General features: G+C 41.8%; 1 protein-coding gene across 17 annotated transcripts in view; it reads right to left on the bottom strand.

Moving 5' to 3' along the window:
* The window catches only part of MAPK8IP3 (mitogen-activated protein kinase 8 interacting protein 3), a 41,827-nt gene extending 28,677 nt beyond the window's left edge, over positions 1-13,150 (bottom strand). For 12 of the 17 annotated variants that reach the window (XM_072120265.1, XM_072120273.1, XM_072120272.1 and 9 more), the window contains exons 1-2: positions 11,920-13,149; positions 131-251 (exon numbers count right to left, since the gene is read on the bottom strand). In XM_072120265.1, coding sequence (XP_071976366.1) covers positions 131-251; positions 11,920-12,228 — 430 coding nt within the window. In that variant the 5' untranslated portion in view covers positions 12,229-13,149. Of the gene's footprint in view, positions 1-130; positions 252-11,919 lie in introns of all 17 variants that reach the window. The other 5 variants (XM_072120267.1, XM_072120274.1, XM_072120275.1 and 2 more) reach the window with 2 other exon arrangements.
* Positions 13,151-14,924: the final 1,774 nt, after the last annotated feature.

Genomic DNA, 14,924 nt, shown 5'->3' with positions numbered 1-14,924 from the left:
ATGTCTATAACCAGCAGCTCAGACAACTGCAAATTACAGATGGAGACTGCAGAGAGGAAAACTGATAGTAAATAAAGATTACAAGTCACATACTGACCATACTACTTACTACTACTACTAGAGCACTTACTCTGATCAGCATAGTTTTTGGTTTTCAGCTCCAGCTGCCGGGATTGGAATTCAAGGGTCTCCACTTGGTATTGCAGGTCCTTCTTCTCCTGCTCCAGTGCATCTTCAAACTCAATAAATTTCTGCAAGAAATAAAAACTGAATATCAAATAATCATCAAATGGAGATCACGCCCAATATTAATCTAACCCCAGCATAGAATCCCATAGTCCAGCTCAGATTTAGGCCACACACACATACACATAGATGCATAGCAGAGACATCACATGAGGAAACAACTGTCAATGAAGACCGAATTGTATGAACTTCTTTTTGTAAATTGTATTATCCTTATAAAAATATAGGGCCACATTTATCACTTTTGTGCGCCTAAGTGTAGTAGTTGCGCCTAAATTCTGGCGCACTGTTTTGCCAGAATTATCACCAACTGTGATAAGGTAATTTTCTGCCTCTTATTAATCACTTTACTTTAACACAGTTTAGGCGCAATTTTGGTGCAGTTTAGGCGCAATGTTAGATTCGGGCACTTACATGTGATCCTGCTACAAGCTCCTCTCTGCTTCTCCCACAGCCCAGAATGAAGATAACACTCAGAGCAGCACCCAGGCGTGTGACACCCAGCACCCAGTGACCTCCTCAGCAGGGGCTTCTCCTAGAGGGGATCCCCCAGTGCTGGTCTCCTGCTGCACCCCTGTAATTCCTCACAGTATCCTCCTCAGACACACTGGTGATACTGTGCAGAATTACATGGGGGACACTTGTCTGTAGTTTCTGCAACATTCTGCAAAGTTCTCTTCTCTCTTGCTCTGAGCTCAGGATTCTGCAGAATGTTTTGTAAATAGAACGTGATGAACTGTAAATAGAGTCTGCAGCTCCTGCATGTAGTGTCTGTATTAGGGCACATTCACATGGCCGTCTGCGGGGACGTACATGTGGCCGCAAATTTGCGGCCGCATGTACGTCCCTATAGACGGCAATAGCGGCGCGGCGCAGATACGGTGCCACACATGTGTGGCACCGATCCGGGCTGCACACCGCAAAAAGATAGAGCATGCTCTATCTTTTGGCGTGTGTGCGGCCCTGCGCCGCTATTCTCTATGGAGGGAGGAGGGGTCACCTCCTCCTCCTCTCCAGCACACGGCGGTATACCCGCACGGCGGGCATACCGCGTGTGAATGTACCCTTATCTGTACTAGTGTCTGTAGTGTATGTAATGTCTGTATTATCTGTACTAGTGTCTGCAGTGTATGTAATGTCTGTATTATCTGTACTAGTGTCTGCAGTGTATGTAATGTCTGTATTATATGTTCCAGTGTCTGCAGTGTATCTAATGTATCTATTATCTGTACTAGTGTCTGCAGAGTATCTAATGTCTGTATTATATGTTCTAGTGTCTGCAGTGTATCTAATGTATCTATTATATGTACTAGTGTCTGGCTGAGCTTTGCTGCTAGAAATGAGCTGTTCTGCAAAGGGGCTCAGTGCTTTCTTCTCAGATAACGCCACCTTCGGGCTGGAGTGTTTTTGCGCCCGTTTTTGTGCCTAAATGAAAACGTTGCAAGTGATGAATATCATTAGGCGCAGCAAAACATCTGGATTGCTAGGATAAATGAGGGAAGCTGGATATTTTTGCTGCGCGGCTAGTTTGGCGTTAAGTCACATAAATGGCGCAAAAACGGTGCGCCTGAATGAAAAGGGCAAAAACAACAGAAAAAACGAGGGATACATGTGGCCCATAGTTTAAAATATTTCCAGAAAGTTTTCTTATTGACCACTAGATGCCAGCAGAGTAAAGACAAATACAGCACTCGCTTTACAACATGTAGTAAAGTTGTTACGTTGCAAGAAACTAGATCAGGTGGCATCCACGATGTTACGTTACAGGTTGTGGAGCACAAAAGCACACATTAGATATACAAATAATTCAGACGATACAATCTGTATTTGGTTCCAGACTCACATATGGCTTTGCCCTAAAGGATGGCACTTAAAAAAAGAGTACATTTTTCATTAAAGGGGTTTTCCCACAAAACAAGTTAGGCCCTTTCCAAAGGATAGGGCCTAACTTACTGATTGGTGGTTGTCTCAGTGATAAGACCACCACAGATCACGAGAAAGAGGGGTCCAATGGGGTCCCCTTCTTGCTCACCAAGATGAGCAAAGCAAATGGCTGCGCATGTCCATTCTGCTCCATTCATGTCTATAGCGCTAACAGAGATTAACGCTCATCTCGGGGAGCGATGAGAGGTCCGACTGACCCAAAGGCCTCATGATCTGAGAACGGTGACCCCCATCATTGAGACCCCCACCAATCAGCAAGTTAGGCCCTATCCTGCGGAAAACCCCTTTGAAATTTTTTTCAGTTCATTTTTATTATCCCTATAAAAAAAGTTTTCTTATTGACCACTAGATGTCAGCAGAGTAAAGACACATATAGCACTAGCTTTACAGCCTGTAGTAAAGTTGTTAAGTTGCAATAAACTAGATCCAATCTCATCTGCGATGGCGCTGTATATAAAATAGTACATGTAGACGGACAAATAATCCATCTGTTAAAATCTATTAGTATGTCCGGCACATATCAAAACTGACTTCAGCTGTAGTGACTTCGGACTACTCCTCTACAATCCTGAGATTGTAAGTTCCCTATAAAACTACTAATTATCAGTAACGGTTTTGGGTATTATCGGCAGCTCCGCTAATATCAAAACTACAAACCTGAATGCATTGATTTTTTTTTTTTGGAGTGAATGAACTGTGGAAATGCAGAATAATTGATTTGCCCTGAAGCTTATGGTTTATGCTCCATCAGTTCTTGAGGTTTCATCTCAATCTATCATATGTTCCTGTATCATCTTATTGGCTTTGTTACTTGAGCAGATCCTCAGGCGTTAATAGCGCCACAAGTGTCCACAGTCTGGTACTGCAGTTCAGTTTTATTTCAATGCCTTTACTGCAACTCATGAAGGAGGGGTCATTTATCTTATTTTATTTTACTTCCTCCTGCCTTTTGTGAGTCTATTTTTTGCACCTGATTTGTCTTTGTCTATGTCAAATAAAGTTCTTTTTGTGCCTTATTAGGCGCAAATTTTTAAAAAAAGCCACAATTTTTTGGGCAAATCACACCATTGCCTTTCCTAAGCAGGGTCAGGACTGGCGTGTTATTGCACAATTATTTGTTCCCATATAGGCGTAAATCAACGTTAAATAAGGCACAAACGTCTGGAAGCAGGAGAAAGACAAAGACAAAACCAGGAAACTGCTACATGGAGAACTCCGGGGAACTGCTGGAAAAACCAAATGTACCCAAAAAGTCACTAAAAAGGTGGATCAGACTAAGATAAATGACCCCCATGGAGCTATTACTACATTTGTAGCTGTCAATTTTACTACTACAATGAAAATCCCAAATAATTTGTCTTTGTGGGACTTTTTTTATCCACCTATCACACAGTATATACACTCAGGCGTCCTGAATAAGGAAGAGCAGATTCCCCAGTGTGAGGGATAATGCGGAGAGAGGTTATATTACCTGCCGGACATTAATAATTCACTGTGTGAACATGCAGCACAGCTGCTCCCCCCCCCCCCCCCCCCCCCCGCTTTAAACAAAGCAGATAGATATATAGATAGATAGACGCACTTATAACCTCAACCAGGGTAATGGTCAACCTCTCATCTGCCTTACTGGTCTCCACTTACTGGCTCAGCAAATCACTATGATTGGTGCAGTGATCAAAAGAGTATTCTGAGGGTCATTTATCTTATTACCCCCTTCCCTGAGCTCTTTTTGCGCCATTTGTGAGTCTATTTTTTGCACCTAATTTGTCTTTGTCAAATAAAGGTTCTTTTGGCCCTTTTTGGCCCATCATTGCAATCCCAAAAGGGACTGGACTGAGTAGTATCTTGTGAAAGCTCCAAATCCCATAGACATAAATTATGAAATTCTGTCGCCCGAGAGCCACCACTCGGGGGAGCTCAAGAGCTGACTGCATACTGTTTATACATTGAAATCTATGAAGATGCTGTATTCATTAATAGATATCTATAGATAGATCGATATTTGGTATAGATAGATATGAGATAGATAGATATATATTAGATAGATAGATATGAGATAGATAGATAGATAGATAGATAGATATGTGATAGATAGATATGAGATAGATAGATAGATAGATAGATAGATAGATAGATAGATGATAGATAAATAGATAGATAGATAGATAGATAGATAGATAGATAGATATGAGATAGATAGATAGATAGATATGTGATAGATAGGAGATAGATAGATAGATAGATAGATAGATAGATGATAGATAAATAGATAGATAGATAGATAGGAGATAGATAGATAGATAGATGATAGATAAATAGATAGATAGATAGATAGATAGATAGATAGATAGATAGGAGATAGATAGATAGATAGATGATAGATAAATAGATAGATAGATAGATAGATAGATATGAGATAGATAGATAGATAGATAGATAGATAGATAGATAGATAGATATGAGATGGATAGATATGAGATAGATATAGATAGGTAGATAAATAGATATAACAGATAGAAAAAAGTAGGACAAAAGTCCTGTGCAGCACTGCTATATGAGAAGTTGGCTACAAGACAACAGAGTGAGGCATGTACTCCATGTTATACATACTGTACTTCTAAAATGTATAGTATAGACAGATGTAAGAGGTCTGTGACTACTGAGCTACTTGCCCTGTAATCTGAGCACAGGCTCGTTTCATCTATACACAATGCTCAGTGTATCAGTAGATGAAACTGTTGCTGTCACTTTAAAACATCAAACAATATCCATCATGAGCAGCGCAGGGGGGGCCCATTCATGGCACATCACCATTACTCATGTGTAATGTCTAGCCCCCGGCTGCTGACCATGTATCCGCCATTCATTACCGGCTGCTGGCAGGAGGCGCTGGCATTTCAACATGTTGACCCTTTTTAATTTATTTCTCCTCGTGCCACAGTGCAAATGTGCAACTCGCGCCAATCCCCTGGTGCCCAGGCTCAAAATTGAATTTTTACTTCTATTGAGGGATGATAAATAGAAGCCACTTGTGTTTGGACATTTCCTTCTTCGCTATAGTGACCTTCAGGCTGTTAATGGTGTCAGCAAACCCTCCAACTGATACATTGTAACGACACTTATGCAAGCAGTGTCACCAAGTTATTTGTATCTCCTGCTTTGTTCTTATGCGTAGAAGGACTGTAGAATCAGACTACACAGGGTTCTACACATAGATCTGCAGAGGAGCTGTATACCCAAAACGGTAGTTTTTTAAAAAAAAAATTAAGATTAGTGGCTACAATACTTTATTTTGGAATAAACATTTGTAGCAAAGAGGGGAATTTTTATATATTGCTGCCAAACCTCCTTTCCCCATTCATTCACCATTAGAGGGGTGATCCAGGATTTAAAAAATGTTGCTAAGAATAGACAATGGAATAAAAATAGTAACGAGTGTTATCATGGCTGCACATGCAAATGTCACCTGTGAGGACAGAGAATTGTCTGGAAGTGGTCATGTAAATAATGTATGTGGCATCATCAATGCAATCCCAAAAGGGACTGGACTAAGTAGTATCTTGTGGAAGCCCATAGATATAAATTCTGAAATTCTGTCGTCCGAGAGCCACCACTTGGGGGAGCTCAAGAGCTGACTGCATACTGTTCATACATTGAAATGTATTTGTAAAGCGCTACGGAATTTGATGGCGCTATATAAATAAAGATTATTATTATTATGTATGAAGATGCTGTATGCATTAATGCTCCTGAGCTCCCCCTTGAGGTGGCTTCAAGTAGGAAAAATAAATGAATAAAACAGATCTCAGCTATACATTATGTTTCTAATCAACAAGGAATTATGGGCCCATTTAGAATGTTCCTTTTATATTAATTCCTTATTAAAATAGGATTAGGATTAGACAAGGCACATGATCAACCTGTCACTCATTTGGGAGTAACAGATCTTCCCTTATGATCGATGGGGGGTCTGAGCGGTTAAACCCCCCCCCCCCCCCCCCTTCCACATAAGAAAATTTCCCTCTATACTGTGGATAGGGGATGATAGTGAATCCAAAACTTTTGAGCAGAAGTGATAAAACCAGTGTGATCCAAATCCATTACACAGATTATAATACATTTTAATATGTATTATAAAAAACCAGGGACAAATTGGGGTAAAAAAAAAAAGCAAAAACTGGACAATTATGGATTCTCCTCTTAGACGGAGATGCATCTGGGATGTGTCCTGGAAGGATGAACAATATGATAGATAACAGGCCAAGCCCATCATGTCCCTGGAGACTGATCCTCAGACCTTCCTGCACTATTACCTCATCATTAACCCCTTCACTCCCAGAGAACTCTGCAACACATGGCGGCCCATTATATCCCGCTGCTGGACCATGATGCATCACTGCAAACCAGATCTATAGCACAGACGGGCAAAGTAACCAGATCCCCTATAGAGACAGGGATCCTCCCGCTGAGGAACAATAGCTGGATGTCTGCCATACTGCCATCTGCCCATACTGTTCTGCACTGACACAGCTTGTGCCTAGGGCGATATCGTGGATATGGACCAGATCACCTGGCATATTGGGTCCACAGGTATGAAAGAAGCAGGGATTGTTTCTATCAGAAAGTGTATCAGTTTTGCCCAGAGTGTCCCTTCAAAGTAAATCTACCATCAAAATCCATCATGATAAACCAGTGACATTATCCAGGCACCATGACTGTGGTAATCTTCTAATATTTGTTTTCAGCCATGAGGCGAGTTGAGCCTCTTGCCTCAGACGGCAGCACCATCAGCAGCAAGATGGGGGGCAGCATCACGGACACAGTTATCTACAGAGCAGGACCCGCCAATGTCTCATCTCACCTGACTTCAGCATAGGTGTGAGAAACTGCGTGGAGCACCCACATGCTATAAAAATAACCTTATAAATTACCATTGGATGGGGACGTAAAGGGAGCCATTCTATAGCTAGCCTAAGGCAGCAGGAAGTTTAGGTTTATACCTGTTTGTTATCCAGGACCTCCTTCTTCTAAAATCAACTTTTTGAATTATGCTTATGAGCCATAAGTGCTCTGGGGGTGTTACCAGAGCCCCTCCGTGCTGTAGCTTCACAGGCTGTTGCTTTTCCTCTCTCCCTTTGTCTGATGTAATCTCACACAATGTAATCCTGCACAGTGTAACAACCTGTGCAGCTGCAGCATGGAGGGGCTCTGGTAACACCCCTTCACAAACCTCCTGGGTTTGTTAGCATAATTTTAAAAGTTGATTTTAGAAGGAAGGAGGCCATGGATAACAAATATAAGAAGATTACCACAGTCACAGTACCTGGATCTATGAGTAATGTCCCTGGTTTATCAGGATGGATTTTGATGGTAGATTTCCTTTAAGAGAGAATTAGGAGCTCAGCTTTTCTCTGTGCCTCTGCCCCCATTATGTGCAGTGCCAGCATGTAAAGCTTCCCCTAATTAGTGCAACATCACGATTGATTGCCAGCTTGCAGAAATCTTCCATCATATGAGTCACATTGTATGTAAATGTAGCCTCGTAACTTCTAAATGATGTGTCTGACCTGGTTGTTTAAAAAAAAATACATTGCTTTTTAAAAACTAAAATGATAGTTCTATTGCACAGTGAAATGATAGTTCTATTGCACTGTATTAAAGGTAACATTAAAGGGGTTTCCAGACTTGTGATATTGATCCATAGGGCAACATGGCATCACCTACTTCTAGCACCTTGTCTCTTTATCACCCGTGGGGGGTGTAGCCCCCCTAATACGCCAACACTACAAAGATTCTGCATAATTTTCTTAAGAACACCCGACTTACAGACGACCCCTAGTTACAAATGGACCTCTGGATGTTGGTAATTTATTGTACTTTAGCCCTAGACTACAATAAACAGCTATAACAGTTACCAATGGTGTCTTCAATGAAGCTTTATTGTTACACCTGGTTCTGATGACAATCCAACATTTTTAAAATCCAATCGTCACAGAGACCAAAAAAATTTGTCTTGAGTTACAATTACAAAGTATATGGTTCCGACTTACATACAAATTCAACTTAAGAACAAACCTACAGACCCTATCTTGTATGTAACCTGGGGACTGTCTGTACAGAAAAATTTGAATGTTAATGAGTTTGATGCTGAATTTCCTTAAAACCCACGCTGGGACTATATCCAGCCAAAGACACTGCACCCAGTATCCCAAAAGTCTCTCAATTTAGGTCACATTTCATTAATTCATTTTAGACAAGTTGTGTGGGAAATACGGCTGCTGCAGTTCCATTTTTTATTCTGGATAAAAAACTTGGGGATCAATTGATTTTAAGGGTGATAAGGTGAGTGCCCTAAACACATCATTAGCTACTCCACGGCCCTTCCAGTTGTGCTGCATTTTTTACGAAGAAAAAGGAAGTGTTTCACTGCACAGAGCTCAGAGCACAGCAGTGTGAGGACACAAAAATCCAAGATCCTGACATATAAAGGTTCACAAGTTGCAGTTGAATTGTGTTTTGATACAACCGTATCAAGGTGGAGTTACTCCTGAATCCAGATGCATTTAGACTTAAACACTTGCGTTCGGGAACTAGAAACACGTGTTAAACAGTTAAAAATGTGCTGCTAGTTCCCAAACACAAGTGTTTAGGTCTAAAAGAAACTGCTGTCAAGAGATCTCCTACCCTTTTGTGCTTCAAAGATGTCTCCCTTGATGGCATTAACACATATGGTTCAACAGTGAAGAAGCAAGAGGATGACCAAAAGATTGTCATCCAGCTTTCCTGAGACAAGAAAAACATTATCAGCTTCTAGGAAAGCTGAGTGACATTAAACCTAGCAGTTAAAATTTTCAGTAATAGTCAAAGTCACTTATAGATCCAGGCACTGGGATTGTGGCAATCTTATATTTGTTATCCATGCCCTCCTTCCTGCTAAAATCCACTTTTAAGCTTATGCTATTGAGGCTAAAGGTCTCTCGTGGGGTGTTACCAGAACATCTCTGTGCTGCAGCATCACAGGCTGTTACACTGTGCAGGAGCAAGTCTCCTCTCTCACTGTGTGAGATTACAGCAGGCTGAGGGAGAAGCGGGAAGTGGACACAGTGTAACAGCCTGTGAAGTTATAGCAGAGATGGGCTCTGTTAACACTTTTGGCTTATTAGCATAATTCTAAAAGTTGATTTTATATTTTGATGATTGATATTGACAGTAACATGCGTACTACTTGGTGGTGTAACCACTGGGTCCCAATACAAAATCTCTGTAAATTGTACACAGGGATGAATCTAAACCCTCTGCTGCCTGACGTGAGCTATAGAATGGCGCCCCCTCTGCCCCATCCAGTAATATAACAGGTTATTTAGTAAGTAAGTTCCCCATGCAGTGTATAACAACCATGATGGCATCAGGAGTCAAGAGACACTATTGTTAGGAGTCAGGTCCTGTTTTATAGCAGGTAATTGCACCCATGATGCTGCTCTCACATCCTGCTGCAGGTGCTGCTGCCTGAGGCAAGATGCTCAAGTTGCCTCATGGATGGTGCACCCCTGAAGGTACAGCAAATGAAACTGCTATCATCAAAAGGGGGTCTGGAGACTGGAAGCAACTGCACTCTATTAGTTACCCCTCAATTGTATAATTGTATCACAGTCACTCTAGCGCAACCTGAAATGACCCTAATGCCACGGTGAGAACCCCAGCTGCCTGCCAAGCCATACACTACGCTGTAAAGTGTAGCAGAGTTTCCTGCCAATGATCTCATCAATATGAAAACAGCAACCGTAAAACCTCAGACCACCCCTTTAAGAGGCCACAGCCATGTGAACCCCCTTTAAGAGGTCAAAGCCATGTGACTTTGGAAACCATATCTTTACCCTCGATGACCCTTCAATACAAATGACTGCTACTTTATTACTTGTATTATGACATAAAGTTACAGCTGCTATCACAGAGGTCATACTATGAGAACATATGAGAAAGTTTGTTGCAAAAATTTCGAGGACGAACATTATGAGACAAGTACGGACATACCGTACCCAGTTATCGCTGTGAGGATGCCTCGTACCATCACAAGTATAGGGTTGTATAGTTGCAGGACCAGTGACCTGGGCAGAGAGGACTTTTTTGGGTGTCAATGTATACAATCTTTATATTTTAGGAGCAGTCAGTAGAAATTAGTGAATCATCGAAGATTCATTTTGCTGAAACTTTCGCCAAATTTTTTGGTGTCCGAATCTATTTGGTTTGAATCAAGATTGTACCAATTGTCCTTAAAATTTGTATAAAACCCACTTTTGTCCTAAAAACTTGGATTTTTTTTTTTTCGTCTTTACATTGGGACTAGAGATGAGCAGACCCATACTTTAAGTTCGGGTTCATCCAGCACAACTTGGACATATTGGCCGGATTGGGTGGCCGTGCAGTGAATCCAGCAATTTGACTTAGTAGCAATGGCTGTGATTGGACAGGGGGTATTTCGGCAATATGTCCATGTCGCAAGTGACGGACCTGAACCCTGGACCCGAACTTAAGAAACGATCCCACGCATCTATAACTGGGGCACCCGACTATAATCTGCTGGGGAGCTAGATAGTAAGTGTTCACCTTTCCTACAGCGCCACCACAGGAAAGATGAAACACTACACTTTTCCCATTTAAAGGGACTCTCCAGTCAGACAAAATTCATTGAATAAGGCCTGGTGCAGGGCCAGAAGGGACTCATATTCATTGTATTCCTAGACCCTAGAGTCCTGCTCCTCCCTTCAGGTGATTTAGCTGTGACTAGAGTGTTCCTTTAAATAAGTGTGTGCCCACTATAATACAGGACAGGATTGGTTTCTTACAGCTTGTTGTACCCAATTTCCACTGTGACCATGTAATAAGGTTCCCCCTTCCCATTTTTTAATGGGTCACATATTAGGGTATATAAATATTTTCTGAACCCCAATTAAAGCAGTTTGCCACCAAAATATAGTCTTTCTCTAAGAAAAACATTAGCTCTAGTGATCAGCTTCTGGATCCTAGAAGGTTGGAAGATCATAATACCATAAAAATGTATTAGGGGAGGTTGTTGCTGGTTACTACAACAGAGATAGGTTATGTTTGGACGTAACACGTGCACCAATAACCCTCCCAGTCTTGTGTCTGGGGTTAAGGTTCTTGGGTCTGAGATTCAGGGTCCTGGGGAAACCCAGTTTTGGTCATTGGTTGGAGTCACAGTGATCAGATTCCCACCAATACTACATCCAGTGGACAGATGGAAATTTATTTTAACCAGAATATCCCTCTCAGAAGATAATCTGTGAGCTCAAACCTCCTCCTCTATAGGGGATCGGTATTGGGTGCATTTCACATCCTTTAGGTGTAAGGGTCAACTTAGAAGTGACCCTAGAAAATGGCCTAACTATTGGTGACTATTGACCATTCTTATAGTTCAGAGCTCATCTGATAGCGGGAGAATTGTTATGTTTACATCAGATGTATCCCGCTAATCTCAACCACCGGGATCCCACAAATCTTCAAGGCAGAGAACCGTCTTAAGAAGAATAGAAGGATCTTAACAATACTCTTAGGCTGATCTGAGACCTTAGATAAGATGGTTGATGTAGCCCTAATCCAAAAAGTCACTCTACACAACACCAGATGACCTGCAGACAACAAAACAAAGTGCTAGCTCTTTGCGCCAGTGACCAAATCACAGCAATGGCTATAAGTGACCGTGGTACCCACCTCCTCCGCCTGCTTCCTCAAGGCCTTCTCCCGCTCATATTGTGTCAGCAGCTGCTCATTATCCTCCTTCAGGAGCTCCGACTCCACCTCATGTTCTTGGTTCTCCGTCAAGACAGCGTCAAGGTTCTCCAAGACGTTGACCACCAGCGGCATCAGCTCCTTGACCACCTCCTCATCGTAGCACTGGATCAGCCGCTCAAACTCTCTGTAGATGCTGTTTGCCAGGCCCGACACCCGCTCTGACATAACCGACCCCGAACAGTAGTCATCCTGGTACACCACCCCATCGTCAATCTGTATCTCCATCATCTTGAAGAGCAGTGGTCCTTTCCTCCAGCAGTCAATGGAATTGGGGTACTATCTGTTAGTAATGGGTCAATGATCCCCTTTTTCTTATTCTTATGACTACCCTTCCCTGGAAGGAATCAGATGCATTGACTTTGTCTTGTAAGACAACTTGGGTTTGAATGACAATTGATTACAATTTCGATTAGTGATAAAATTTTCTTTACAGATCCAACACAATAATGTTAAATGTTCCGGGGAAGTTCTGTGCTGCTTGATCCCTACATCAAAGCAATGAATGGTGTTTGGGCCTTCTGTCACCACTGTGTGGGTTCCTATCGGTGCCAATGCAATGCAGCACTACTCTCCATCTGCAAAAACAAGACTGACTTCAGAGACCCGGCCTGATCTGATCTATCCCTCCTAACGCCCTGTTTGTATCATCATTACGGCCCCCCCTGACCGGCAGTGAAAAAACAAGATGACCGATATGTGCCTATAGATATATTCTGTATGGACTCTACATATAGCTAGAAGGACATGCAGCCTTCATTACTATTCTAATGTCTATCAGTCCTATAAATATTAGGATCCTCTATAGGGGGATCTCCTCCATCCTAAAGATGGCCAAAGCTCGGCCAAGAAAAATGCATTTCGCCTGCTCTTCTATAGGGTCTATGCACCTGATTCCTTCCTCCCTCCCCCACCCTGCAAGGATAACCCCGGACGACAGCGGATTTCCCTTGCAAATATGGATTGAACACACCTGCATTAGTTGTGGGGTGATCCTTAATGATGATGATGCTCCCCTGCTTGGATGTCAGAGGAACCCCTCCATCTCATTATAGAGGTGGTGATGATGATGATGATGGTGGTGCTAGCAGACAGAGGCACCTCCCAGCTCTGCTGTAAGTGTGGGAATAGGAGGCAGCGGCTCTCCCCCCTCCCTGCCCTGACAATGTGACGTCAGGCTGTCTGCATTATGGGTAAAGAATACAGCTGATTCACTCCCATCCAGATCCTGCAATGCAAACCAATAGCTGGACCACAGTACAGGAGGCGGCAGCGTATCAGATGACGCTATGTAGCAGTACGTGTGCAGAGGAATATCATCAGACACGTCAGGAAGTAAATTACCGGTCTCATCGTGTAAAAGGGAACATCTCCTCATCCCTTGTATTCCCATAGAGGCATCCGCTCACTTATAATAAATATAACGTATAATATTCACATGGGAAAATTACCGGGCATGTCCATCTACATTTTTTTTGGTTAGTGAAGAAATCATTTTGCAGGTTTCAGATTTGTATTCCCTAGAATAATGCCTATGGACAAGCGTGTGATAAATATATACGATTAACCTTAAAACAGCATTTATATTGTTTGCGCTGTGTCATGTTTTATTATATTTGTATATGTCCCCTATGATTTGTAAAGCGCCGTAGAATATAATGGCGCTATATAAATAATGAAGATTATTACTAATTTTATAAAAAGCTGGAAAATAATAGCCAACTGGCGATTCGGACACGAGTGTTAGCGACATGGGCGAGTTGGGTCTGACAAACTTGGATCGCATGTCATTAAGGCACAAAAACGTGGCAAAAATCAGACTTGAAAAACAACTGGCATCCGTTTTTCATGCAAAAAAATAGGTGAGTCCAGCTTCCAGTCGTATAGGCAAATAATACAGTCTGTTAGAAAGAAAAAAAAACTGAAACTGCTAAGGGTCAGTTCACATTACCGTTTGTTTAACATATAAGTTAAGAATACCTTTTACATCATTAATTTTACGTCATGTTATGCATGTGTTTTTTCCGGTTTGAAAAAAACCCATGCATAACAGATTCTATAATTTTCCCATTGAAATCAATGGGAGACGGACAGCTAGAAAAAGTGTTAGTTTTCTTTACTATCAGTTAGTACATCAGTTTTTTAGATATACAGCGACAAATAATCTATACATATATATAGATAAATAAATAGGTGATAGATAGAAGAAAGAATTAAGATAGATAAGAGATAATAAGATGAATATATATATATATATATATGTATATATATATATATACATACAACTTAAAATATATGTCTTATATTCTAGGTTCCTGTTGCTGTGATCACTGCTTTGCACATTCTTGGCTTCTCTTGATGAGATACAAGAGGTAGTCACCTGAAATGGTCGCCCTGTCAGGTGTAATGAGTGGGATTTCTTTCCTTATAAATGGGGTTGGGAACATCAGTTGTGTAGTGCAGAAGTCAGGTGGATACACGGCTGATAGTCCTACTGAATAGACTGGTAGAGTGGCCATCATTACTTTAAGAAATGGAGGTCAGTCAGTCCAAGAGACCAAGAGTCACCTCTGCTGCGGAGGATAAGAGTCACCTCTGCTGCGGAGGATAAGAGTCATCTCTGCTGCGGAGGATAAGTTTATCCGAGTCACCAGCCTCAGAAATTGCAGGTAACAGCAGCTCAGGTTAGAGACTAGGTCACTGCCGCACAGAGATCTAGCAGCAGACACATCTCTACAACAACTGCTAAGAGGAGACTGTGCAGCAGCCTTCATGGTAACATCGCTGCTGGGAAACCACTGCTAAGGACATGCAACAGGCAGAAGAGGCACAAGGAATGGACATTACACCAGGGGAGATCTGGGCTTTGGACTAAGGAGTCCAAATTTGGATCTTTGGTTCCAACCACCGTTCCTTCACCTTTTGGT

This window comes from Engystomops pustulosus, chromosome 8 (genome assembly GCF_040894005.1).
Source record: "Engystomops pustulosus chromosome 8, aEngPut4.maternal, whole genome shotgun sequence".
Lineage (NCBI taxonomy): Eukaryota > Metazoa > Chordata > Amphibia > Anura > Leptodactylidae > Engystomops > Engystomops pustulosus.
This window is presented reverse-complemented; position numbering and strand designations above follow the sequence as displayed.